General features: G+C 37.6%; 3 protein-coding genes and 1 long non-coding RNA gene across 10 annotated transcripts; 1 reads left to right on the forward strand and 3 right to left on the reverse strand.

Annotated features, from left to right (window-relative positions):
* Nucleotides 1-8,167: 8,167 nt before the first annotated feature.
* On the reverse strand, nucleotides 8,168-9,652 carry LOC142519537 (uncharacterized). The gene is made up of 2 exons (XM_075622583.1): nucleotides 9,577-9,652; nucleotides 8,168-9,505 (listed from the first exon to the last, which is right to left on the reverse strand). Exon 2 carries the CDS (start codon nucleotides 9,315-9,317, stop codon nucleotides 8,190-8,192), a length of 1,128 nt encoding a protein of 375 aa, XP_075478698.1. The 5' UTR covers nucleotides 9,318-9,505; nucleotides 9,577-9,652; the 3' UTR covers nucleotides 8,168-8,189.
* Nucleotides 9,653-9,721: 69 nt separating this feature from the next.
* Nucleotides 9,722-13,120, reverse strand: LOC142519536 (uncharacterized). 4 transcript variants are annotated; one of them, XM_075622582.1, is made up of 5 exons: nucleotides 12,413-13,120; nucleotides 11,289-11,431; nucleotides 10,435-11,159; nucleotides 9,939-10,286; nucleotides 9,722-9,858 (listed from the first exon to the last, which is right to left on the reverse strand). In XM_075622582.1, exons 2-4 carry the CDS (start codon nucleotides 11,374-11,376, stop codon nucleotides 10,257-10,259), a joined length of 843 nt encoding a protein of 280 aa, XP_075478697.1. In that variant the 5' UTR covers nucleotides 11,377-11,431; nucleotides 12,413-13,120; the 3' UTR covers nucleotides 9,722-9,858; nucleotides 9,939-10,256. The 4 variants fall into 4 exon arrangements, with proteins under 4 accessions (XP_075478697.1, XP_075478695.1, XP_075478696.1 ...); XM_075622580.1 differs by having other exon boundaries at nucleotides 9,939-11,159; nucleotides 11,289-11,365; XM_075622579.1 differs by having other exon boundaries at nucleotides 9,723-9,858; nucleotides 9,939-11,159.
* A 1,376-nt stretch (nucleotides 13,121-14,496) lies between these two features.
* Nucleotides 14,497-18,868, reverse strand: LOC142518906 (CMP-sialic acid transporter 1-like). Of its 4 annotated transcripts, none has more exons than XM_075621767.1 (9): nucleotides 18,712-18,867; nucleotides 18,489-18,572; nucleotides 17,834-18,048; nucleotides 17,641-17,719; nucleotides 17,132-17,301; nucleotides 16,531-16,717; nucleotides 15,704-15,781; nucleotides 15,434-15,584; nucleotides 14,504-14,920 (listed from the first exon to the last, which is right to left on the reverse strand). In XM_075621767.1, exons 1-8 carry the CDS (start codon nucleotides 18,760-18,762, stop codon nucleotides 15,441-15,443), a joined length of 1,008 nt encoding a protein of 335 aa, XP_075477882.1. In that variant the 5' UTR covers nucleotides 18,763-18,867; the 3' UTR covers nucleotides 14,504-14,920; nucleotides 15,434-15,440. The 4 variants fall into 4 exon arrangements, with proteins under 4 accessions (XP_075477883.1, XP_075477882.1, XP_075477880.1 ...); XM_075621765.1 differs by having other exon boundaries at nucleotides 14,504-15,020; XM_075621768.1 differs by lacking the exon at nucleotides 18,489-18,572 and having other exon boundaries at nucleotides 14,497-15,020; nucleotides 18,712-18,868.
* A 530-nt stretch (nucleotides 18,869-19,398) lies between these two features.
* On the forward strand, nucleotides 19,399-20,511 carry LOC142518319 (uncharacterized). Its single transcript, XR_012813521.1, has 3 exons — nucleotides 19,399-19,618; nucleotides 19,692-20,042; nucleotides 20,248-20,511. It is a non-coding gene; the product is annotated as an uncharacterized LOC142518319 (long non-coding RNA).
* The last annotated feature ends 6,972 nt before the right edge of the window (nucleotides 20,512-27,483 follow it).

Below are 27,483 nucleotides of genomic sequence, written 5' to 3' on the forward strand. Positions count from 1 at the left end.
CGAGGTACGGGTCCCCGGGCCAGGGTACGGATCCCTGGACTTAATAGATAACGGGGGTACGGGTCCTCGGCCAGGGTACGAGTCCCTGGACTTAAAAGATGACCGAGGTACGGGTTCCCAGGCCAGGGTACGGATCCCTAGACTTAATAAATAACCAGAGTGCGGAGACCTGGCCTTCATGAATGGTCGAGGTACGGAGCCCCGAGCCAGGGTACGGATCCCTGGACTTAATAGATAACCAGGGTGCGGAGACCTGGCCTTCATGAATGATCGAGGTACGGAGCCCCGAGCCAGGGTACGGATCCCTGGACTTAAAAGATGACCGAGGTACGGGTCCTCGGGCCAGGGTACGGGTCCCTGGACTTAAAAGATGACCGAGGTACGGGTCCCCGGGCCAGGGTACGGATTCCTTGACTTAATAGATAACCGGGGTACGGGTCTCCGGGCCAGGGTACGGGTCCCTGGACTTAATAGATAACCAGGGTGCGGAGCCTTGACCTTCATAAATGGTCCAGGTATGGAGCCCCGAGCCAGGGTACGGATCCCTGGACTTAGATAATGGTCGAGGCCTCATACCTCCCGGACTTGAGATAATGTACAGGGGCCTCGTACCTCCCGGACTTTCAAGAATGTGCCGGGGCCTCATACCTCCCGGGCTTTAGATAATGTGCCGGGGCCTCATACCTCCCGGGCTTTCAAGAATGTGCCGGGGCCTCGTACCTCCCGGACTTAAGAGATTTTGCTTTACCTGCTGTATTAGTTTTATTAAAAATCAAATCACTAACCTGGAAATATTGAATCCGAATTCATTTTCGGTAGAGTGAAACTTCTCTGGTTGAGCTAAATTAGGTGACTAATATAGCTGTATGCTACTGAGTGCATAGAAAATGCTCTTCATGCCAATCCGGGATAGCTGCTGAGCTTTGAGCTCATATGAAATCCACATATAAGATCTGAGTGCCGAGCTGGTCGGACTTGTATGTTTGCCAAGCAGATTTGGGCTTATTTTTGTGGGCCCTTAGCTCCTAATCGTTATTACAATGCACTTTGATTAGGGTTAACTAATTACAGCGAAAAACGAGTTTAAAATTTCTTTACAATGAGCCCGAAATATTTCTTCTATAATTTAAATACTAAAAATAGTATTTAATCTCACATCATAAACATGCCCACACATAATCAAAACCAATCACATACAAACATCTCATATCCTCGGGACATGCCCCGGTATATAGATACATATACATATATACTGGGAACAAAACATAAAACTCAACTCAGACTGTGACTCCCTCCAGAAGTATCCTCTCCGGTCTCCTGATATCCTGGAGTACCTGCCATTGTCCACACACAAAGACAACAACAGCCCCCCTTGGGGGTGAGCAAAGCTCCGTATGGAACAACCATCATATATACCACAAGTATCTAAACAATGATATATAGTATGCAATGCATGTATGTCGTGGAGGTATCAGGTCAAATGCCCATCCACTGAGCACATGTCAGAATCAAACGAATCGCTGATTCTTCTGTGTCAGTTGAGTAATAGGTTTAGCTATTTTCGAAAATCCTTCAATAAAGCGACGATAATATCCAGCTAAACCTATGAAGCTACGAATCTCAGGAACATTCGTAGGTCTTGGCTAATTCAATACATCTTCGACCTTCGCAGGATCAACAGATATGCCATGTCTCGAAATGACATGGCCCAAAAATACCACCTTGTCCATCCAGAATTTACATTTGGACAATTTGGCATATAAATGACTAGTACGAAGAGTTTGAAGTATCAGTCTCAAATGTTCAGCATGCTCCTTTTTCGATTTCGAATATACAAGAATATCATCGATAAACACAATAACGAACCGATCAAGATAATCTCGGAAGACACGATTCATTAAGTCCATAAAAACAGCAGGAGCATTCGTAAGACCAAAAGGCATAACCAAGAATTCATAATGGCCATACCTCGTACGAAAAGCAGTTTTGGGCACATATTCGGCTCGAACTCGTACTTGATGATACCCAGAACGAAGATCAATCTTCGAATATACAGAAGTACCCTGAAGCTGATCAAATAAATCATCAATACGAGGAAGTGGGTACTTGTTTTTCACAGTAACCCGATTCAGTTGCCTATAGTCGATACACATTCGCATAGTACCATCTTTCTTTCGAACAAATAAAACTGGAGCTCCCCAAGATGATACACTCGGTCGAATATATCCCTTATCGAGAAGATTCTGTAATTGTTCTTTCAATTCTTTCAATTCAAATGGTGCCATGCGATAAGGAGCTTTTGAAATAGGCGCAGTTCCCGGTACAAGATCAATACTAAACTCAACTTCTCGATGAGGAGGAAAATCAGGAATCTCATCGGGAAATACATCTGGAAATTCTTTCGCAACATGAATCTCAGATAAAGAAGATTCCTTTTTAGAGACATCAATAGCGTAGATAAGATAACCCTCATCTCCGCCAATCAAAAGTCGAGACATTTTCAAGGAAGATACCAATGGAATTTTGGCTTGGGAACCCTTGCCATAAAAATTCTACTTGAGTCCATCAATCGGTCGAAATCGAACCACTCCATGACAACAATCAACAGTAGCTCGATTCGTCATCAAGATATCCATGCCAACAATACAATCAAAGTCGTGCATTGGGAGGACAATCAAATTCAGAAATACCACATTATCCTCATATATCAATACACAATTATGCACAACTTTCTCAGACAAAATAATCTTCCCTGTTGGCGTGGCTATCGACAAATTATCATACAACGGGGTACACTCAATATCGTGAGATGCAACAAATGCATGAGATATGAATGAATGAGATGCTCCTGTATCAAATAAAACACGTGCAGGATAATCGCAAAGCGTGCAAATACCTGCAATCACGCCACCAGGAGCTTCTCTCGCCTGATCCTCGGTCATGGCGTACACTCTCACTTGAGGAGGAACTTGGGCACTCTGACCACCCGGTCCTCGATACCGTGGGACACTCGACTGCTGAAAGTATGGAGCAGGAACAGTAGGTCTCATCATACTGGGGCCACCTCTAAATCCTGGCTGGGGTTGAGAAAAAGTCGTACCCCTGTTCGGACATACTCGAGAGAAATGATCTTCCTGCCCACACTGATAACAAGTATCAAACATACCTCGACACTGCTTGATAGTATGTTTACCCCCACAATGGCTACAATAAGGAGCAATCACAGGACTCCCTCTCTGGGATCCACTAGAACTCGAAGAAGACGAAGAAACAGAACCGGTCTTCTTGAACTTCTTACCTCTCGACCGCAAAGTAGGCTGCTGAGCTGACACTAGAGGTGGAGGAGTATACTGTGGACCTCCCCGCCTAAGTCCCGCCTCGGCTGCCTTAGCACGTTCAACTGCCTCTGCGTAGCTGATAGGCAATCCAGAAACAACATAAGTATATATAGCATGATGCAATCCATTCACAAACATGTTATATTTTGCCTTCGCATTCCCAGCTACGTGAGATGCATACTTCAACAACGTAGAAAACTTCAAAGCATATTCTGCAACAGTCATTGTTCCCTGCTGCAGATTATTAAATTCATTCTCCTGAGCAGTATAATAAGAAGGAGGGGAATACTGCTCCAAAAACTGGGCCTTGAAGACATCCCATGTGATTTCAATCCCGGCCTCTTTCAATCCAATCTCAGCGGCTTCCCACCAAGATTTTGCTCGGTCTTTCAACTGATAGAGAGCAAGTTTCAGTCTCCGAGCCTTGGAATACTCAACAATATTAAACAAGTGCTCGATATCCTTTAACCAAGCCTCTGCTCTTTCAGCACTCTCAGTGCCAAAGAATCTCATTGGTTTCAAATCCTGGAATCGAGCCATCACTACATCCATGGACAATCCTTCAAATTGCCCAACTATCCTCTCAGTACTGCTACTCGCAGTTTCATTTGTGGGATCCATCTACAAATCAAAAGATGAATATCACAAATTCCATATCAATTTCATAATACCATCATCTCATATCATCAATTTCATCAAATACTTACTCAAATCAAATCAAGTAGGAGAAAGTAATACAAATAAATCAAACACATACGCACAATTCATTTGTGCCTATTCAAGTGTACACAAAACTCAATCGAGCATTCCCAGCTATGCTCTGATACCAAATGTCACGGCCCAGCCCACTTGTGATATTGTCCGCTTTTGCCCGAGGGCCTCACGGCTTTAAAATGCGTCACAAGGGGTTGCTACACGCTCATTTAAATGCCCAGCATCTCTCCCGTTGTTTAGCGATGTGGGATTTCGCTTAAGGGCCCTCTCACCCCCCCTTTCGGGACTCAGCGTCCTCGCTGAGGTTTGCCCCACCATCCCAAACCCACGCGAAGTCGCTCTGATACCATCTAGTGTGGGGCCCTTAGCTCCTAATCGTTATTACAATGCACTTTGATTAGGGTTAACTAATTACAGCAGAAAACGAGTTTAAAATTTCTTTACAATGAGCCCGAAATATTTCTTCTATAATTTAAATACTAAAAATAGTATTTAATCTCACATCATAAACATGCCCACACATAATCAAAACCAATCATATACAAACATCTCATATCCTCGGGACATGTCTCGGTATATAGATACATATACATATATACTTGGAACAAAACATAAAACTCAACTCAGACTGTGACTCCCTCCAGAAGTACCCTCTCCAGTCTCCTGATATCCTGGAGTACCTGCCATTGTCCACACACAAAGACAACAACAGCCCCCCTTGGGGGTGAGCAAAGCTCCGTATGGAACAACCATCATATATACCACAAGCATCTAAAAAATGATATATGGTATGCAATGCATGTATGTCATGGAGGTATCAAGTCAAATGCCCATCTACTGAGCACATGTCAGAATCAAACGAATCGCTATCAAATCAATGCTCTAGCTGGCACACCGGTCTCAATAAGGGATACTCGTATGATAGCGTCGACGAAGCGCCATCAAATACCAAATCTCAAATCAATCGTCGAGGCCACAAATGTCTATGCTTTAAGGGTCATGTAATACCAAACATAGCATTGAGTTCACAAACCCAGAATCCAATCAAATCATATCAGGGTATCCAAGGATCATAGCTCAACGTGCTTGTCATGTATCGATGTATGCATCAAACGATGTGTGTTAACAAAACATTTATTTTATACATCGATAATCAAATCTCAATGTCATGTATGCCACATCAACTTAACAAATAAGGCATATACACAATTATTCTCATTCCAATCAATCAAATCAATCCAACATATATCATATAACATAGATACATGTCGTATGTTACCCGGTCGCAACATACCTTAATTCTTCTTTTCCAGTCCACTGTAGCTTTAGATTTCAGTATAAAAATCTATCTACATCAATAACATCATTCAAATTCAATAATATAAGTTTCAATTATCTTTTGAAACTTCAAAAATTCATATCAAATCGAAATCATAACATAATTCAATTCCGACTTCAAAACTTAGTTTATTGTCGGTTATTCTACTACATATAGGAATTTCAACTTCAAATACATGATATTTTTGCACTTTCATATTTAGAGGTACTGAAACTAGAAGAAAATTACCTCAAAAGGAAGCTCTCGACGCGAGGATTCCGAATATATAATTTGTTTCGCGTTTAGACAGCGTTTAAAAGTCGATTTGGACGAAGAAAATCGAATTCCAAACTTCCCCTCGAAGTTTTCTGAAAAGAAATGATGAAGGAAAAGAAAGAAAGAAGGGATTCTTATCCCCACTGCTTTGGCGCTCGGGCGGTAGACTTCTCGCGCCCGAGCGCGAGATGTTCTGCCCCCGAGTTATTTTTGTACCGCGCTCGGGCGGTCACAATTTACCGCTCGGGCGTGGCATGTTCTGTTTGATTACTCACATATTCTACACTGGCGCTCGGGCGGTAATCTTCTACCGCTCGGGCGCCACATGTTCTGTCCAAAATATTGGTTTTGTACTTATTGGCGTCCGGCTTCTCCACTCGAGCTCTTACAACGTCAATTCATATCCAATACTTATTTTCTCATTTCACTGTCATGATATACATCAAATACATAATCACATGACAACTTCAGAAATTATCGATAATCACATAAAATTTACGATAATACGATACACGGTCCTTACAATTTTTGAATGGAAACCATATCTACGTCTTGAGCTCAAATTCACACAGACGGCGCCAATGATGCGATCCGGGTGAAATGAGTGAGCAGGGTCGGGTGCTCCACCGGATCTGCTATCAAAATGATAAAGGAAATAAGAGCAATGTAGATATCTGAACCAGAAGCTTCTTTCCCGGGCGGAGAGGATTTCCTGCACTCAAGAAGGTAACCACGTGAATGGACGCCAGAGGGGTGTCCGGCGTGGCCACTCCGATGCTTAAGTCAGTGAATGATTCAAGCCAAGAACCAATGTAACCAAGTGATGGTTGTGATATTTGTGTGAATGAATGAATGTAAATGTAAAGAGAGAACCTGGTATTTATAGCAGGAGAAGTAATGATGACCTCGTTCTCCGTGCTACCTACTAATTATAGTAGGACGGCTGAGCACACCCTATATTCTGACATGTCAAATCTTATACTGGTCACATCCAACCCATCTGATTTTGTCAACCCATCGGTCTGGTGTCAGAGATGGGACAGTCGCCCACATTCTATTCTGCTAGTATACTCGAGTGCGGTGCTCATATCGAGGTGGCTCGGGTAGAAAGTTTCCAGGAGCTTGAATGAGAGCCCGGGCATCCAATAACCCGAAGAGAAGTCGTCTCGGTCTTTCAACTGTTCGGCCTCTGGTGACCGTTCTAATAGATTTACCCTGACTTGAGCTATCTGCTAGATATCCCAGGTCGTCCGTGACCCGGGCACAAGAATCGTCCATGACTCGGGCACAACCCGGTCTATCCCGAGGGTATCATCAACCAGAATTCATCTTTCTTGATTCAATGAATTGAAATGCAGGCGCAGAAATCAAGCCAAAAGAGGCAAAGAGATGAGGCTCTATCCCGTCTGGAAGAAAGTAGAATACATCTAACAGACATATTAAGCCGATGCTCGGAGAGGAAGCTCGAGGTTCTTGAAGAGCTGATCACATTTCTTGGATATTGGAATGTCGAGGAGAAAATATTAATGGACGACAAAGTTGATGAGAGATATGTGAACATGGTCTTTAGTTTTCTTGTTAATGCAACCAAATTTGCATTTACTCGATGATTCAATTATGTAATAACAGACATCATCGGCAGTCACGAAGCCAGGAATCCGATTCTACCCGGGCTAAAATTTAAAACTCTAAAATTTTTTAATATTTTAAATTGATCTACTCGGGCTAATATCATATTTAGCTAAAGCCCGGGTGAAGAAAGCTGTGCCTCCGCCCATGGTTCGCTGTCGCGGTCGCGGAGATCGGAACGGATGCTACTGTTCCAGTTACAATGAAATTTCGCAGAACGGTCGCGGAACGTGTATTTAAAAAAAATATTATAAATATATAAAAATTAAAAATGTTGGAAAATATTTAGAAATATAAAAATTAAAATAAATATCATTTAAATAGATTATTTGATGTAAATAAGAAATTTAAATATTTTTAAAATTTTATTAACAATTTATTGAACACAATTTATATCGTCATTATATTTAAAATATTTTCAACCATATCAAAAATTAAATATACTATTAAAAATTATTTGTATTTAATTAATTAAAACTTTAAAATATTTTCGATTGGATATATATATGTTCGCACAAATTTGAATCAATTTAGAGTGATGGACTAATAATAAGCATCAAATCTTATATAAAGTGATGTTACAAATTATTTAACATCAATTAAAATAAAAATATTTTACAATTAACTTAGTTTTTTTCACACTTTGTAATGAAAATTTCTCAATAGAAATAGTTGACTTGCGGTCTCTTTTTTATTAGTCTTTCATTGATGGATGCAGCGGGAAGAAGACTCAAGATTCACCATTTCACATCAACCGATGTGCTTTGCTTTCCAATGTTCCTAGTGAAATTAATATTAATCTTATTAAATTACTCATATCATATGATAATATAATAACAATGAGAAATGAAATATAAGTTGATGAAAACAAACATTTATATAGAAAGGTACATGTAAATGTTATATAATCGAGACTAATACCATAAGGAATGACGTGGAGGAACAAAATCATTAGTGTATTCTTCTTCGGGATTCAGTTGAGAAAATTGATCTCCACCATATGGTTGCTGATATAAACCAGTGTTAAATTGTCCTAGTGGATATGCATTGAATAGTGGATTTGAAACTGAATGTATATGGTGTAATGAGGTAGAATTTAATAATGTATCGTCACGACGATGGTAGTCTCCAAATTCTTGATGTCCAAAAGAATTACTGGCCTCACTTGAAGATATAGAACCATGACCATCATGTCTAATACCAGTGGCTGCTGGTGCTTGAGGATTATGATATCTATTTCGGCCACTATTAGAAAATCTCTCAAATTGATTATTCCTAGAACCGGTGTATTGAGACGATCCATAATCATGAGATGATAAATCATCATGTCTTGTGCTATAATCATGAGAATACCCAAAGTCTGGTTCATTATATCCAATGGCACCACGACCAAAATCTTGAGAGCCCCAATGGTAATTTCTCGAATCATCTCCAAACTGAAATTGATGGTGACCCCCCAAGCCCAAATTTTTTATTTCCTCTTCAACACGCGTATATGAATCTGAAGATCCACTAAAATGTTCATCATCTTCAGCACTCGAGAACCCTGTCAAACTTGCTAAAAAGCGACGTTGTTCTTCTATCCCAGGACGATACCCATGATCAGTGTCTTGTGTTGCATAATAATTCTCTTTCCCCCGTGCCCATGACATGCCAGTATCATATTGATCATCTTGACATGCTTGATCAGCATCTCCATGTTTTTTGCCACTTTCTCGATTGTTCCCATCACCACTATCATCATTGTTGTCACTTTTATCGTCATTGTCAGTTTCATCACTTTCATTTAATATGTTTCCTTTTCCTTTTGATAATCTTGAGGTGCCCTCATTGTTTTTGTTCTTGTTGCTTTCTTGGGCATTTGATAATTCACGACCTTGATCTAACCATTCTAAGTCATCGTCTTGCAACACAGAGGGTTCATTATCTCTAGTCCATTCATTTAAAATATCATCATCTTTGAATATGTGATCAAGATCTATAGGACTATAGTAATCATCATCTCCACTTTTTTGCATCAAATTTCGTACTCTTAACCGCATATTGTAATGGACATATACCAATTTATGCAATTTTTCAATCGCCAAACGATTGCGAAGCTTAATATGTATTAAAGATCATGTGCTCCAATTTCTCTCACAACCAGAAGATGAACATGTCTGACTAAGAACTTTAATTGCAAGTTTTCTTAGGTGGGGAGCTTCTTCACCATACTCATTCCACCATTCAGCTGAGAAATGAAACATATGATATATATTGTATAACTTTAATATCTATGAAAAAACGTAAAGAAATTCAAACCTGGATGACTTTTTTTAACCGCCATTTTTGCAAGTGGGGATTCAAACTCTCCAATTTGTTAAGTAAACAATTTAATCTGTGAAACATGTTTGATAAAAACTATAGTATACTGGATATAAAATATGTTAAGCAAAACTTATAAATATCATACCTCATTAATCATTGCAGCTTGTGTATTTAAATCAGGCTCTAGTCTTTTGATTACTGTCTTCAATCCTCGTCTTACTTCATCAGTGTAAACACAGGTTCCAGAATATTGGAGCATTGGATTGAGAAAATATGCTAAAAACACACAAATTTAAAATTATATAACGATAACCACTACAATGGATTTATTTTTTGTAAATATAATCTAATTTTACATGCAGCATGTAGGTGTTGGTGTAATTGATTATACCAACGCTCATCAATCACATCCCAGTACAATTGTCAGTCTTTCACACTTTCTTTTATAGATAATTTAGCTCTATCCATTGCTTCATATATAATCGACAGCGTTGGCTTATTGTCTTGATCAACCAACTTCAAAACTTTGACGAGAGGTTCCATTGCTGTGCATATATCACGAGCCGACTTCCAAAATTTTGTGTCCAAAATGATCGCTGTAATTTTTTCGACATCTTTTCTTCTCTTGCTTGTATTGTTGTACTCATGCCACTCAACTGAAGTGCACAATCTCTTCAAATCTTGACAATACCGGACGAGACTTTCTAAAGAAATAAATTCAGTAGCAAAGCGAGTGATTCCAGGTCTCAATAATTCACGATCATTTGTGTAGATTTTCATTAAATTCACGATTTTGTCACTATTGTATATAAAACTTGTTATTTGCTTTGCTTTATCAATGCACCTCTTTACCTTTGTCATCTTACCAATATCTTCAAGCATAAGATCAATGCAGTGTGCAGCACAAGGTGACCAAAACATGTGAGGTCTTTCAATCATCAATTTTTGTTCAGCAACTTTGTTTGCACTTTCACTATCTGTAACCACATGTACAACATTTTCTTCTCCAATATCGTCAATAACATTATTCAAAAGAGATAATATAAAATCGGCTGTCTTTCTTTTGTTTGTGCAATCCATTGAACTATGAAATATCATGTTGCGATCGCAGTATATCATAAAATTAATGATAGGATGCTTGTTGCGTGTGCTCCAACCATCACACATTATTGTACATCCATATTTTGGCCATTTGGATTTTAATGTATTCAAATATATAGTGATATCTTCTACCTCCTCTTCCAGGAAAACACCACCTATTTGACGTCCTGAAGGACCTTGTACTCCAGGTCCAACATCTGCGATGGTATTAATCATTGCTTGGCAGGATGGACCACTATCTGCTGCATGAAATGGAATTGCATTGTATATAAACCATTTTGAAATAGCCTTCCCAACATCTTTGACCTTTTCATGAGCAAACAAATTTTTTATACTCTTTCGTTTTGATGAAAACATGTAAGAATCAATCCCTTTCGATGGTAACTGAGCTCCCTCTCGTACGCTAAAGCTACGAGTCATCTGTTTTCTTAAATTGGGATTTGCACTTGGTGATGATGAACTACCACCAACATTTTCTGAAATTAAATAATATAATCTAATCAGAATTTTTATATTACTCCATTAAAATTAAGTTTTTAAAATGATACATTAATTTTGAACCATATCGGATATGCATCAACTATAAAAATAAAATATTTATTTACCTGAACCATATCGGTTTTGCATATATTCCTCAAATGCTCTTGTTCTACGACTTTCTTTCATTGCTTTTCGCAGTGCCCTATTTTCCATATCTTGTAAAGTTTCTTCATATGTATTATCAAATTTATCATCATCTCCACTGTCACTGCAATTATCGAGTCCATGTATACTCTGTTGAATTGCGTTAATAGCAATTTCTTTCTTTTTTTTGATTAAATTTCTCTCGTTCTTAGTATCTTGAAGATGTTTCCGGAACATCAATGGTATGTCTTTTGGAGCTTTAGTGCATGACTCAACATTTCCAGCAACATGAGCAATATGTTGCTTTAATCTTGTAATTCCACCGGTTATAATTTTTCCACAAAGTTTGCATTGTATTGTCTTTCTATCTCCTCCGATGGATTTTCCAAACTCTCAACCAATATCGAGTTTTGGAGCCATTGTTCATAGGATTTACTGATTTGCACTTTAAAATAAAAAAATTGATAAATTGTATCAAGAAGAAAGTGTAACTGATTTGCATTTTAAAATAATAAACCAAATATATAATAATGTATATATTTATTTAAATGCACAAAAATATAAGTAGAAAAAAATTGGTTGTTTTTTTCTCTTTTTCAGGAATGTTTGAACATGTTTTTAACAATTATATAATACAAATTTATAGTTGGATTAATATTTGAGCCAAACTATTATTAATAAAAGTCGTTGAGTCAATTTAGATGATATAATATTTATATTATATTTTAGAAAATATAATAATGTACACATAATTAAGTAATAAATTCACTATAATTTATATATATTTCAAGTCCAACTACATATATTCACACAAATCTAACGAAATATATTCGAATTAAGCAAAAATCAAACTGTAGTAATTTATTCACTACCATTTTGTATGAACATTAAGCCCAACAAACACACACACACAATTATATATACACGTACACACAAAACCCAAAATTCAATACGAGCTAGGCCATATATATTCGGGCAAAGTGAAGAAAAATAGGATAGTCAATAACAATACGAAATACGAAGTCTAAAATTTCAGACAATAATTTAAAATAAACAAATTGAGTTATATAAACTAAAAAAAATTTAAAGTTAGTGGTTGGCTTACCTATAACCGGCGGTGTACGGTGGCGGCGATGCAAGATTGTCCCTGCTGTGTAAAGCTAAGGAAGTAAAAATGCCTTTTGTCTCTTTATTTACCAGAGATAACAGCTCAAAGAGTAACCATGGCGGCAAATGAACGAAGAAATAATCAATAAGATTGTAATTCAACAGCAAACTCAGGAAACAGAAAATTGACAAAAGAAGTGGTGCAAAAGTACATGAAAATGGTGAAGCCTTTGTACGTTCGCGTCTCGAAATGTTACGTGGAGAAGTTGAACTTTTCTGGGCAGTTGCACTTTTCTGCCGGAGCAGCTTCCAATAGAGGCGAAGCTGTTTTTACGCTGGCGGAGAGATGAGAGTTATCAAAGGGAGAAAGCTACCAGGCACCAACTGCAATCCTTTAATTGTTTTGAGAAAAATTCAATGTATCTATAGGAAAGATACGTGCTTTAGGTCCAACAACGCATGATTGCATGTGCTACTATTTGGAGCATCATGCAATTGTGAAATGTCCAAAAAGCCAAACAATGTATGTGCTCAAAATTGCATTATTTGTACTACAAAGCAAAGATACGACGTGCAATATGACCTACAATTGCATTATTTGTACTAGAAAGCAAAGATACGTGCATTATTAAATCCGTCGCTGATTCGAATTTGCGATGGTTTTATGAAAAATCGTCGCTAAATTTAGCGACGGTTTTTATTCAACCGTCGCTAACTATAGCGACGGTTTTATTAAACCCGTCGCCGATGTTAAATCGGCGACGGTTGAATAAAAACCGTCACTACATGCATCTGCGACGGTTGAAAAAAACCGTCGCTACATACATAAAACCGTCGTTCAAAACAAAACTATCGCGAATTGCGTTCCGGTTCCGTTCCACCGTTATATCCCCGTTTTCGGTATATGAAACGCCGATACAAGCCATCAACATACACACCCCGGAACCTCGTCAAGGTTGCTGACGTTCCGGTTCCGAAACGCCCGTTTCGGTCGTTCCGTTCCCGTTTCGGCGAACCATGCCTCCGCCCCTGATCATCGGAAACAGGTGGCTGCTGCGGCAGCTCCAGTAGAATCAAGAACAATAGGAAAACTCCAAGAAGTGATGTGTTCACACGTACATACGAAATTTTTCTTTGCTCACACGATAAATATTTCGCGTTTTAATGGATGTTATGTAATACTCGAACATAGGAAAACCCAAAACTAATAGATAGGGCCGTTAGAAAAGAAACAAGGAAAACATCAAATACAATGCCAAATTAAATTTTCTTTAAACAAAAAAAGAAAAATGCTCAAGCATGTCCCAAAACAAGGCACATATCTTACACATCACACATCGAATTCAAATAATCAACAGTTCCACAAGAAAGCTCCCATTGCGAACTTCCTCTTCTGATTAACATCTCCGCTCACTAGCAAACCATATTCCATTAAAAGACAGTCGAGTTTCCACTCGGACATGAACTCGTACTCTGCCCGAGTGTATCTCGGGTAGTGCAGTGGCATTTGGAACCCATGAATCTCTCTCTTTAGCAGCCCCCCATTGGCACCATCACTAACGGAGGTGGCGGTGGCAGCTACATTTGTGGCTAGCAATCTTGAAATGGATTCCAGTATTCCTCGGCTCATTTTTCCCCCCCTTATTTTGCCTGAAGTAACTGAAACCAAACTCGTGCTCTAAAATATTTTACTGCTTTTTTATGGTATTGGTTAGGAAATGTAACGAGATTGGGTGGTATTTGTAGCGGAAGGAGTTATGTGGAAAGGTAGGTGATAGAAACTAAATTTTGAATTGTTTTTTATGAAAATTTTAATATAAGCTCTTCGTTGCCTCTAAGAGCTGTTTCACTATGCAACATGGTGATGCGCCTATGCTCACGAGATGTGATGATCGACCCTGCGAGAAACTAGAAAGCATAATGGCCAAGAGATTATCATATCTAAATAAAAAAATATATAAATTTTATACTCTAAATTTCTAATATACAAATGTTTACCAACAAAGAGTAATATTTTTATTTGATTCCTAGATAGTAACAATGACAAATATGGTAACCTCGTCAATTTCTATGAACCGAGAAATTCTTTTGATTCATATCATGCATAACAATAACTTCATTCCAAAAAAACAAATATGAATCAGAAATTTAATGGCTGAAAGATCTAATACAGTTTCCACAAGCTACGTATATTAAATACTTCCTTGTCCCCATTACTATGTAGTCCACAAATTCATCCAGAAAGCAAGAACAAGAATCCAATTTATATGATCATTGGACTTGATCTATGTTTGTCTGAATAATTGAGTTAAACAATGAACGAACACACAATTCTGGGTGAGAGCCATCAATAATGCAGCAAGTGTGGCTACGTATAATGAATTTGGAAATGAAGAAGATTAAGTCCAGGGCTAGAGTGTCGGCAGGCGTGCCGGTATCACGGCGGTGATTTCTATTGCCAGTAGGCAGTAAAAGACTGCAGTTTTTCCCGAATCGACTCTCTCTTCTGATGAATAACAAGTTATCTCACGTAAATAACCGAACTGTTAAGATCAATGTGAATCTACATTTGTTCCGTGTGGCTCACAATTAGGCAAGGATTACACCTTGAGGAAGCAGAAAATAAACAAGTAAGAAATTATATAGAGCAAAGGCTTTGCTTGACTATGCTATGCAGAATGAAATATGTTTAACATAGCTCACTTGTTAAATTGCCAACAAATGACATGGTTTACATGTATCCAATAGTTTAACAGTTAAAATTATGAAAGAATCATAACAAATTTTAAATATAAAGAAGGAAACTATTGAAGAACTACTCCAATTTCAACATGATATTTGCCACCACTAGAAATTTCTAGCGAATTACAAACTTAACAGAGTATTTTTACACAGTAAGTTTCACTCGTATTGTGTTCTAACAAAATTTCTTACTCATTCCTGATAGAATTTGTGGGCCTTTCTATGCTTGTGATAGTACATCTCCCACCTTTTCAACTAATGGAAAAACTAGACTTACCAGCTGTTCAGGAATCCGTAGAATGATCAACAGAAACTTCGAGTAGATTTTGAGGTTGTGGTTTTGTTGTGAAAGGCAAATCAACAAGCATGCTCGGAGGAGCGAAATACATGTGCAATGACACCATGCAGATCATAATTCCCAGATAGAGCTGCACGTGCATGACGAAATTACACACCAGCAAACAACTAAGGGATATATCAAAGGGGGCGAATCAGCTAAAATAGAAAATAATGTTTCCATGTTTTGCAAGAGATACAAGAAAGTTACCTGAACTGTTGGCTTGAAGTTGAAAAGGAACACAGATAGTACCATAGTTAGCAACATGGCCATGGATGTAGAGTACACCTGTTTAAATTAAAAGAAAATCTGGAAAATATATTGAAGTATAATAGTTAATAGGAATAGTCATTGAGGATTGATTCCAGTAAAACCATAGAAAGGGTGAAATGAGGAACTTTACATGACAAAAACATGCATTGACCAACAAAGCAAGTTACATCATGTCAGCACAAATGCCTTGCAAGTACTTGGATAATATCTTCCGCTCGGTTCAAAGGTGTTAAATGGATTAGGCCCAAGAAACGTAGAAAAACCACTTAAACAAAGAGAAGCGATAACTAGTTATGCTAAAGGGCGGTGAAGTACTGGCGTATATTAAGTTTAATTCCCTTTACGATATGTAAGAAACGTAGAAAAACCACTTAAACAAAGGGAAGCGATAACTAGTCATGCTTAAGGGCGGTGAAGTACTGGCGTATATTAAGTTTATTTCCCTTTACGATATGTAAAAATTATAGCTCAGCAAGAACATGGTCATCTAAGAAATTGAACAGGATTTCATTTCTAGGAGCACAAGTTTGATGATATTTGAAAAAATAATTACTGCACGGAAAAATTAGTTGGTAACATTGACAGGTTCTCACATAGACACGCCCATTTAATATAATCTTTTTTTTTTAGAATAGTTTATTTTTTTCAAACCTCTACGTTGAAGCAAAGATGCATACACCACACATTATGCGAAAGTGAATACTAAAGTTCAGAATTCATCAACAGAGAAAATAGTCAAAAAAATAAAGTGTGAGATAACTTACCTTCACGATATTGTCAGCATACTTCATTAACCACGAAACCGATAGCCCAGTAGAACCCAGATTTAAAACCACCAACCAAGTTGTGATGTCGTATCCATTGAAAAGGCGTTGCCACCAAGGTCCTTTCTCAAATCCACTTCTGAAATCATCCAAGACAAGCCTTGCCATGTTGAATATTGCACCAAAACTGAAAGTAAAGGCATATCATCACAGTGCTTAATCCAAGTTAATCATGCTAATCTAATAGCTAGAACAAAGAATAGTATTTGTCTTGTTCCTCCTCATGATCTATTCATTGGTGCATATACATCCACATATATAAAATCGAGTATTACGTCATCATACTAGAAATTATAGTTGATGGTAACAAGGTAATTCAACTCTTTAGACATGCAGCAGGATGCTACTTTTCGATTGCTATATCATATGAATAGCCATGCAGGATAAATGTGGCAATTGTTAATCCCCAACAATATTTTAAACAAGCGTCAAACATAAGGATAAAATTACATGTTCGCAAGGTATAAGCAAATTTACAGCGTAGTCAAGTAGTATAAGAAAGGGCAGAGGTGAGGGAGTAAGATTACAGAAAAAGACTCACGTATATAGTTGAATGTTTTGCCAGTATAAGCTATCGTTGTTTTTCTTCATCAAAAATTCCGTATAGACACCAGCCAATGCTGAAAGGCAAGCAGATAATAGGCCCAACATATAGCCCTGAACTGGTGACGAAAAGAGCGAGTCACAAAAAGCATCTCCACAGCCTTTTACCTGCATCGACATAAAAGGGGTATTAATATGTTTAAATGTTAACATTTTAACACGACAACTGTACCAAGAGCGTATCATAAATGATTTACTAGAATCTTATGTGATTTTAAGACACTTACAAATTGATATTTCTATGCACACTAAAACGAAGAATTGCACGCGTCTGTGGTCCATCTTAAGAGGGCGTAGAAATGTGCATTAGAAGCAAACTCATAGTCTATAATGGCCTACATTAAGGTTACCAACAAATCCGACACCGGTTATTTTTTCATACAAAAATAACCGACATAGAATGACTAGATATAAACTAAAGATTTACTGAAAAGATCTCTGCAGCACCTGACTTGTGGTCGTTCTGATAGCCAATAGGCCAATTGCCATCCACTGCAAATTAGAAAGCTTCCTCTTCAATAACAGCCTAGAACAAAAAATAGAAAAACATTCCATAATTCTTCTCAAATAAAAAACATATATCAGATTCATAAAGTCCCGAGTAAAGAATTTTAATGAATGACAATGAAATATGCATCACCTGAATAGAATTCCGGTAGTCACGATATTTAAATTGCACATTATTTGATATGTGGAGGCATCAACATAAGTCAATGTAGCAAACTGAACATTATTGTGAATCAGGTATATAATTGATGGGATGGGATATAATCGAACAATCCTCCATTCTGTGGTCATTTTAGGAGGAGGTGAACTTTGGCATTCCCTCCACAGTAGTACACTAGATACAATAAGCTGCAATTCAATGAAGGCTTATTAGTAGCAAAAGAAGTAAATGCAATTCTACATCATTAAAAATGCATTGTGCAAAATATCTATACATCAAACACTGCCTCTTAACCCTTGCATTTTATTAAAAGATATCCGATTCTTCATCCAAGATTCTGGTTTGAATACAATGGTTCACCTTTTTCAACAAACGAGTACATGAGTTATATCTAAATTCGAGAAAAACCAAAGCTTTAATCTGCTTTAATCCTAACTATGTTAAAACTAAGCTACCACGAGATAAGATATAAAAGGGATCATATTTATCAAAGATCATGAATTAGTTTGAACTATATACGTCGTCTGGAGCCAAGAAAAAAGGATTAAAAACTAATTAAAGAAACATGTCAGTTTCGAGTGAAATAATGTAATTGTATAAAACCAAATCATACAAATTAGTAAAGTACCTTGAAAACTTCAGCAAGAAATGGCACAGTGGCATAATCATATTTATATCCCCCATTATTCTGTGATAATGTCGTCAAAATTCCCTACCAAATCAAATAAAATCAACCCCATTCACTCCAAATACAATAAATTTAAAAGAATCGATCACATATTTTCACACAAACAACTCTGTGATGAATCAAGATTCAAAATTTAACTAGTGGATTCAAAGTGGGGAGAAACCTGAGAACTTGTAAGAATCGTAAGAATCGAAGCGACGACGTACCACTGCATCTCCGTCTCACTGTATGCGCGTCGCACTGAACCGCGTAATTGCTACAGCAGAAAACCAGAATACTTGACTCGCAAAATTCTCACTTAACCCCCCTCGACTTTCATTTATTTAGAGAAGTAGCCCCTCATTTATGCAAAAAAAAAAAAAAAAAAAATTCTTTTCCGGATTTATTTTTATACATTTTTACCAAAAAAATCAAGAGCTCGAGACTATAACAAATGATATCGATATTTTTTAATTTATTATTTTTGTATTATAAATAATTTATTGTCTTATCAAATGAACTAAAAGATGTATTAGTAGGTCTCTTATGAGACAGACTCACGAATCTTTATATGTGAGACGAGTCAACTCTATCAATATTCACAATAAAAAGTAATACTCTTAGCATAAAAATTAATACTTTTTCATGGATGACCCAAATAAGAGATTCGTCCCACAAAATACGAACCGTAAGACCACTTCACACAAGTTTTTGCCAAGATTATATTACATATGTGCCAAATTATTAAACAACTATTATTTAGTATAATTTTCATACATAACAAACAATAAGATATTTTTATTCTCTAATTTTTTATTTTATTTTTCAAGTCACTTGACCACAATATTCTCAATTAATAATTATTACATACTTGAAAAATGAATCCCAAGAAAATTTGAAGGGGCGTCCCACGTTTATAACCAACCATTGGCAGAAATGCATTGGCTTGGCTTGTGTTGCAAGTCCATTGACCATTAACATCTTTTTCAAGAAACTATATAAAATTTAAAACAAGAAAAATTCAAGCCAAAAAAATATATTATCCTCCAAGCTTGACATACCTAGCTAGATCGAGCCACAATTTCTCAAAGGTACTTAATTATACAAATTTTTTTTTGGTGTTTTTGTGAAATACCCTTCAAGAAACCGATCTACTCTTGACAGATTTTGAGCTGAACAAATGGCGGAACCAGTGGTGGATACAATCCAAGAAACAGACAAAGTTGAAGATGAGAAATATGAAGAGAAGAGTGATGAAAATGGGAATCTTGAGACGGATTCATCGGTTCTTTGTGGGCTTAATATCGTTGTGATCCTTTCGTATCTGTCATTATCCGCAGAAGAAAGCTCCCATTTCGAGGAAATTAATGAAAGGGAAATGGGAAATTACGACCATAAATCGAAGCCAGGTGTGAGTCGATCGAATGTTGTTTCGAGAAAACGAGAACTGAATGAATTTAGAAGCGTTGTTGGGAAACAAACATCAAAGGATCACACGAAGATAAGGGACTGCAGGTGATTTTACTTTATTTGCTTGTTTATTTTGTTCCCTGAATTGAACCATCATCAATCCATCTGCATATAAAATTTAGAATCCGTTCGATAAGATTTCCTAGCAGCAAACAAATTTCACTACTCGCTGATGTTTTGCCACTTTCCTCGAAAATATCATGGCTTCTTACAAGAATCAATTACACCCATATTTGCAATTTGTTCTCAGACACTTCAGAAGATTGTGAATTCTTGGAGGTAACGTTGAAGAAAAGCATGATTCCCAACAAGGCCAAGACTCGTATTTCGAAATATTCCCAACTTAGATGGGGCATGAGTTTTCTTGGTTCAATTTTGCTCATTATAGTGTATGAAATATAGGCTTAGAATTATTATAGTGTGAATCAAGCACCAAGGTTACATGCTCTTTTGCCAAAGTGATTAGATCACAAATCAATTAGCAGCAAATCTTCTGCTGTATTTAACGTTGTTATATTTTCTACACTGTACAATCTCTAGTAATCTATAGCTAGTTAATTTCAAAGCGACCTCAGAAGGCTATTTTATTGGATTATTGTTATCCCGACATGCACTTATTTGAAACGTAAGTCGGAACGAGTTGCTAAACTCTGAACCCATGACAAAAAAAAAAACATACATCTCCAACATGTAAAAAAAAAAGACATCAACAAACGGATGTTAGACCGTCTCCAGCTTCTCTGTGCAGAAGAGGATGTAACATTGACCTTTTTCCTTCGTTGTCCCTGCCTGCCTGCCTCATTCAGATATTCTAATCTCTACCCTCAAGAAGTTCCTTCACTTGTTCGTACGTCACAAAGGCAATGGCTATTGAAGGGACAGTCTGAATAGGAACTGTGATGTCCAGTAAGACAACTCGACTAATCCAAGTAATCAAATGCAGCCTATTTTCGAAATCATAGATGTTAAAAAATCTAACCAGAAATGGAGTTACTACAAGTTGCACATGAAAAGGAAAAAAAAACAAGATTGCTGCTATCAGGCACTTGATAGATTATAGAGCGTATTAGCAGCTTGGAGAAGCATTAATATGAAAAATGCTACTTCCTACAAAAATGTGGTTCAATTAAATGTTCTAATATTTATCCAAAATAAATCTGATTCTTCTTTCTTTTTGTATATATCAATTTTCTAAGCTGGTATTTTGTATCCAAATCCAGACTTTTCCGTAATCTTATTTGGCCGTAAATATATCATTATTCTTGTTTAAAATTCTCCACTAAGACAATATCTATATTTTAAGACCAGCCTTCACCGAATTGGGGATCAAGCCCCAGCACAATGCTTTGAAACCTTCGTGCCTCACAGTTTTCCTGAAAGAATCAATCATGCCACAGTATATGCAAGAGGGGTTCTGCTCCTCCCATCACCAATAACAATTGAAGCAGCATTATGCCATCCCACTATCTGCATTCGTCTACGAGTCAAATCTAGTGGGTAGGCAACGGTTTGACCAACAGTACCAGCCGCAGCACCACAAGCAAGCCTAGTTGCAATGCCCAATTCATTATCTTCGACAAGCCCAAAGGCTTTGGATTCAATAAACCATTTCTCGTTTGTAGCTGATACAAATATAAAATACTCCTGTAACATATTAAAAAAAATCACTTAATCAAAAGATGGAAAATGTCACTCATGTGAACGAGCAATCAACTTTTTTTGAAGTTCTTTAATTATGTAAATAAATGGACACGTGATTATCAAACTTAAGTTGACCACAATCGGGATAAGAGACACTCCATTCAAGAATATGACTAGACACCATCCTCATTTTCATAAAAATGCAAACCCTCGTGGTCATCGAAGCTACTGGTCGTCATTTTGGACGTGATGAAATAGTTTGACTATTAAGATATTCTCTACTTGGAAGTTGAAAGAGCATAATATATGAAATACTTAATCAAATGAGATCAATAATCTGTCTCGATGTTTTGAAGTCATCATTGATTAAGAGATGAGAGAAAGAAGTCAAACTTGAGATGAAGACGACATTATCAGAAAGAAAGTTTATGAAAATCCAAAAAATATATATTTTCTTCTTTTAGCCTCTCTATTTGTTTTCACAAAAACTCACGCGAGACGGTCTCACGAGTCAATTTTGTGAGACGTATTACCAACTCAACTCGATTTATGGAAAAAACATTACTTTTTATGTTAAAAGTATTATTTTTCAATCTCACGAAATTTTGACCAATCTCACGAAATTTTGTTTTCTATTAACTAATCACATATATATCAGAACAAAATTTGACTAGAGAATAAATTTCTGAGGTAGATGTTCCAATATGGAATGGCTTTTAGTTTGCAAGAACACGTGCATTAGATATATAGGTGGAGTTTCACATCAAGAATTCATTATATTTTATATCAATAATAGCATTTTTTTTGTTATATTTGTAGCGAGCGACAATATTTACTTGAATCCAGGCATTAGCAAACAAGTCGTGGACGTCTACTTTGTGAAATATTTTTTTAAAAATAAAATAGGTATTTTTCTTTAAAGAATTATATTTTAGCGATGAACTTGTAATTTATGGACCCGAAAATAAGGAAATTTTCATTCTTACTTATTATTTATAGATAGGTAAATTCAAAAACAATTATGAGCGGAAGAAAAGCACGTACATATTTTTGTATGTAGTTAATTAATAATTGGTTGGTGATATTGATTTTGAAAGATATATGATTTAAAATATTTCAGTGTACTTTAAATCCAATGCATTTATTAGTTTTATGGTGAATCACACGAACACATGCATACACAAAATCAAATAGATTGGTAGGTTGAATTTAAATATCAATATGACTTCGTTTTTGGTAAAAATTTGTGTGAACTGGTCTCACATGTCATATTTTGTGAAACAGATCTCTTATTTGGGTTATCCATGAAAAAATATTACTTTTTATCTTAAGAATATTACTTTTTATTGTGAATATCGGTAGGGTTGATCCGTCTCACACAAGTTTTTGCCATTACTTTTTATGGTAAGAGTATTATTTTTTATTATGAATATCGGTAGGGTTGACACGTCTAACATATAAAGATTTGTGAGACCGTCTCACAAGAGATATACTCCCAAATATTTATACAAGGATCGTCTCAAATTTATTATCTTATTAATTTAGTAAACTAGCGTGGATAGGAATTGAGAAAAAATATTATTTCACTGTAATTAACTCTGCATGGTTTATTTACCAATTATCACCCGACTCATTTTCTAAATTATATTGAAAATATAACCTACCAAAATATCCATTCCAAACTTAAAACGACTTCCCGACACAATACGGTGATAAACACGGCAAACAAAATCAATATAATAAAAATGTTTTATTTAAATTAATATTTATTATTTTTTTAAAATAAAGAATTTAAGAAGATTTGTGTTCTTTTATACAAAATTATCAAAATAATGGGAATATAACGGCAGGGTAGGCGGTGTGTATAGGTATTTAATATGTAAAGTAGTTTTTAATTTTATTTTTTGGTCAATGATATTGTAATCAAGATAAATCTACGCAGACATTTTGACTGTATACCTTTATTTTTTACAATATTATTTTTTAAAGTTCTATAAAAGCCAAATTAATATGCTCAACCACAATTTCGATCGTTTTTTCTTGTTTTATTAAACTTTGTGTTTTACTTATTGATGCGATCCGCGTGAATAGGGTGAGTAGGATCGGGCTATCCATCGAATCTGATGAGGAAAAAAATGAGTAGGGAGATATATCTTGTGGTGAATGTATATCTTTATATAATATGGCTGCGATCGTGTCCTGCAAACAAGAAGATGAACTCGTAAATGGGTGTCAGAGGGGTGTCCGACGTAGCCAGTCCGATGCTTAAGTCAGCAGGTGAAGATAATGAAGATAACCAGTGTAGCTTAGGAGAGGAAAAAATGATACTGATGTTAAAATATGTGTGTGTGTGTGTATCTGTGTATGTGAATGCCTTTAATGTACAATGAACTTGCTATTTATAGGAAGGATAGTAAAGGATTACCTTATTTTTAGTGTCTACCTACCAGTTATAACCCTTGATGATGACTTTCTGTCACGACTCCATATCCATGCACTATCCCGGGTCACCCATGATCTGGTTTCTTTCCATTGTTACCGGGTTATCTGTAACCCGGGATCTTATGGGGATATCACCATTTCATCCTTAAATAGTCAGGCTAGAGTCCTACTAGCTGTCCCGATCAATCATTCTTGGACTTCAAACAGAAAGATAACTAATCCCGCATTATAAAAGCATTGGAGATTCATGCCTCTTGGACATGAAATAAGTTGTCGGGGCTTCATGCTTCTCGAACTTAAGATAGAGTGTCGGGCCCTCATGTCTACCGGGCTTAAAATAGAGTGTCGAGGTCTTATGTCTCCCGAAATTAAAATAGAGTGCCGGGGCCTCATGTCTCCCAGACTTAAAATATTTTGTCGTTTAGTATTTTAAGATAATAGAGATAATGTCATGATGATGTAGGCCCTGTAATTTAAATGATCCGAAACGTTCCGTATTCCGATAATGCGATTAGTCTGAAACACCTCGATTTCCGTGCACGTCCTTTCATCTACCCACCCAATTTCAAAGATGCATCTTGTCCGTCCGATTCACCTTTAGATCAACGATGGATATCACCCCCCCTTCGCCTATATATAATAACAAACCCTCTCCATTTGCCACTTTCTGAAATTTCAAAATTCTCTCAACTTCTCGAATCGTGCGGCGCTCCTCCGTTCCGGTGAATTCCGACCACCAATCCTTCACTCAATCAACTTTCGTAAGTTTTTCTTACTTTTTCTCTAAATATGTCGAATTCCACCTCCTCTACCTCCAGAGCGAATACGCGAGGCTCGCCTTTGAATCCACTGCTATGCGCTCCCATTAAACCCCTTCTCCTTCCCCGAAACGCTTTTTACTCAGCCTTCTTCAAAACCCCAAACCAAAAAATCTAAACCCTCTTCTTTTGGTCCTTCCCGAGCTCTGAAAAAGGGCAAGGGCAAGGAAAAAGCTCGGGCTTCTTCCCCTACCCAATCTGAGACCCCGGGAGCTCCTTGGTTCGCTTCAATGAGCTGCACTTTACGCTCGGGAGCGGATGAGGAGCTTAGGACTCTTGGTTCTATTATTTCTTCTTTTCCAATTTTAATTCATGGTCCCTCTGATAGGGCCGATAACCCTCTACCTAGTTTTACTATCTTTTTCCGGGACCAAGTTAGAAATGGTATCCGATTCCCCGTCCCTTCTTTTTATATCGAGGTTGCCAAATTTTTTGGTGTACCTGTTAACCAACTCCACCCTAATTCTTTTCGAATTATGGCCGCGGTCTATATCTTTTTTAAAATGCACGACCTTCTCATCAATCCCCTCATTCTTCACTACTTTTTCGTTTGTCGGCTGGGAGATAATGCATTCTCCCTGTGTGCCCGGCTCAAATATCGATTCCTTGATGATATCCCTTCATCCCAGAAGAGATGAAAAGGACGCTTTTTCTATATCCGCCTCCCGGCCACTCTCTCTTGGTTAACTGGTTTTTTTTTTTTTTACTTCTCTTCCTACACAAACTTCCCTTCCCAAATCATACAAATTTGAGGAACCATTCACCCGAAGCCAAGACTTTGTATAGGGTCAAAAATTTTCTTCCTCCACCTTCATCTCTGATGAAAATTTAATAACATATTGGTTGAGTATCCGGACTGAAGACCCAATAGACCGGGTAGTTGAAGAAGTTGTTGTTTAGGGCACTCAAACCCGGTTACTCTTAATTCTTTGCACTTTTTCCTTATTTCTCTTGTTTTTATTATTTGTAATCATATTGACCACCTTTCTTCTCCTTGTGCATATAAAACAGAAATGCAAGAGGACTTCACCAAGAAGTGGGCGGCCGAGAAGGCGGCGAAGGAGAGAAAATTAGCAGTCCTGGAAAGCGGCTGCCGAGAATAAGAAAAAGGCTGAGGAGGAGGCGGCCCGACTGAATGAGTATGTCCGGGCAGCAACTCAACAAGAACGGGAGGCGGCTCGGGCGAGCTCCCAAGAAGAATCTGAAGATCGTGTTCCTCTTGTTCAGAGGAAAAGAAAGGCTGTAACAAGCCCTGAACTGATTTTGATCAAGAACAACAGAGGAGAAAACTCGAGTACCTCCCAGACAACTCAATTCACCCATCCTCCACGAAATCAGTCAACCAAAGAGCCCCTTCAATCCGAACTGCCTACCCCGGCCAATCTCTTCTTGGATGGAGCTACTCCGACTGGACTCAGGATCCTTAAACAAATGCTTCTTCATGTTGAGGAGGCACATCTAAAGAGCTCCCTCCCAACCCCTAGGCTTTTTGAGGGATCAAATCGGATCCTATCTGTGAGTTCTCCAATCTTCTTTCCTTTTTTTTACCAACTCCTTATGGAACAGGGTGTTCAAATGCTGGTATCGACCTTTGAAGAGATAGCTGCGATGGCCACCATTGCAAATAATCGAGCACGGGCATCTCAAGATCTTCACGAACAATTGCAAGGAGAATTGCCCCGGGCTCGATCAGCCCATGATGAAGAAATGTCCAGCCTCCGTGCTGCTTTGGATAAAGCCCATCAGCAACTCTCAGCGGCTCAAGCAGATCTGGCGAAGGCCATAGATGATGTTGATGAGGGCCCCGTCCGGGAGGAAGCTCTGCGAGGGACTATATCCATCTTGGAGTCGAGGAATCATTCTCTATCCGAGCAGGTAGAGTCACAGCAATCCCGGGCGAAAGAATTTGAGAGTTCCCTAGCTGCGGCTGAATATAACAGAGACAAGTGGCAGCCCTCATTCCTCCAGTTTCCAGAATTCAAGAAGGTCGTTGAAGATCAGGCTTATCCTCTCTTCAAGATCAGTTTTGACAAATACCGAGAGCAATTTGAAGAAGCCGGGTTAATTCCAGAGGAGAAAGGAGAGTTTTCGGACTTCGAACGAGCCATAGCATCCCTTCCCAAGGATGCCGAAGAGGAGAAGTAGGATGCTCAAGAAGAAGAGCAGCCAGGGTCAAGTCACATAGATTTAGAATATTCTTGTAAATTTTTTATCTTCTTTCCATTTCCTTGCTTGTAATATTTGCCCTCGGGGCTTTTATCAATGGAATACATTTTTCCTTTAATTGTTTGCTTCCATATATAAATTAATAGTGCTTGCAATATAACCGACCTTAGAAATAATTAGATTCTTCTTACTCATAAACTGCTTGTGAATGTTGAATCTCTGAATTTTTCTAAGTGTTGTAAAATAGCCGGTACTTTCAATAAGTAATGGGGATGTTGAGCTCTGAGCCGGGTATAAATCCTTGTACTTAACAAAAAACCAGGGTACGAAGCCCCGGACCGGGGAGCGAATCTCGGGAATTGGAGGGGTCGAGTACGGAGCCATGAGCTTAACAAATAACCAGGGTACGGAGCCCTGGG

This window comes from Primulina tabacum, chromosome 11, assembly GCF_025594145.1.
Source record: "Primulina tabacum isolate GXHZ01 chromosome 11, ASM2559414v2, whole genome shotgun sequence".
Classification (NCBI taxonomy): Eukaryota; Viridiplantae; Streptophyta; class Magnoliopsida; order Lamiales; family Gesneriaceae; genus Primulina; species Primulina tabacum.

What these genes read in the sequence shown, in the direction of transcription:
- LOC142519537 (XM_075622583.1), bottom strand. Translation starts at nt 9,317, where the DNA reads ATGCGGTTAAGAGTACGAAATTTGATGCAAAAAAGTGGAGATGATGAT.
- LOC142519536 (XM_075622579.1), bottom strand. Translation starts at nt 11,376, where the DNA reads ATGGAAAATAGGGCACTGCGAAAAGCAATGAAAGAAAGTCGTAGAACA. An exon ending in GCAAAACCGATATGGTTCAG is followed by an intron (nt 11,160 to 11,288) that starts GTAAATAAATAT and finishes ATTTAATTTCAG; the next exon opens with AAAATGTTGGTGGTAGTTCA.
- LOC142518906 (XM_075621767.1), bottom strand. Translation starts at nt 18,762, where the DNA reads ATGCAGTGGTACGTCGTCGCTTCGATTCTTACGATTCTTACAAGTTCT. An exon ending in CGATTCTTACAAGTTCTCAG is followed by an intron (nt 18,573 to 18,711) that starts GTTTCTCCCCAC and finishes TTGATTTGGTAG; the next exon opens with GGAATTTTGACGACATTATC. An exon ending in TTCTTGCTGAAGTTTTCAAG is followed by an intron (nt 18,049 to 18,488) that starts GTACTTTACTAA and finishes ATTGAATTGCAG; the next exon opens with CTTATTGTATCTAGTGTACT.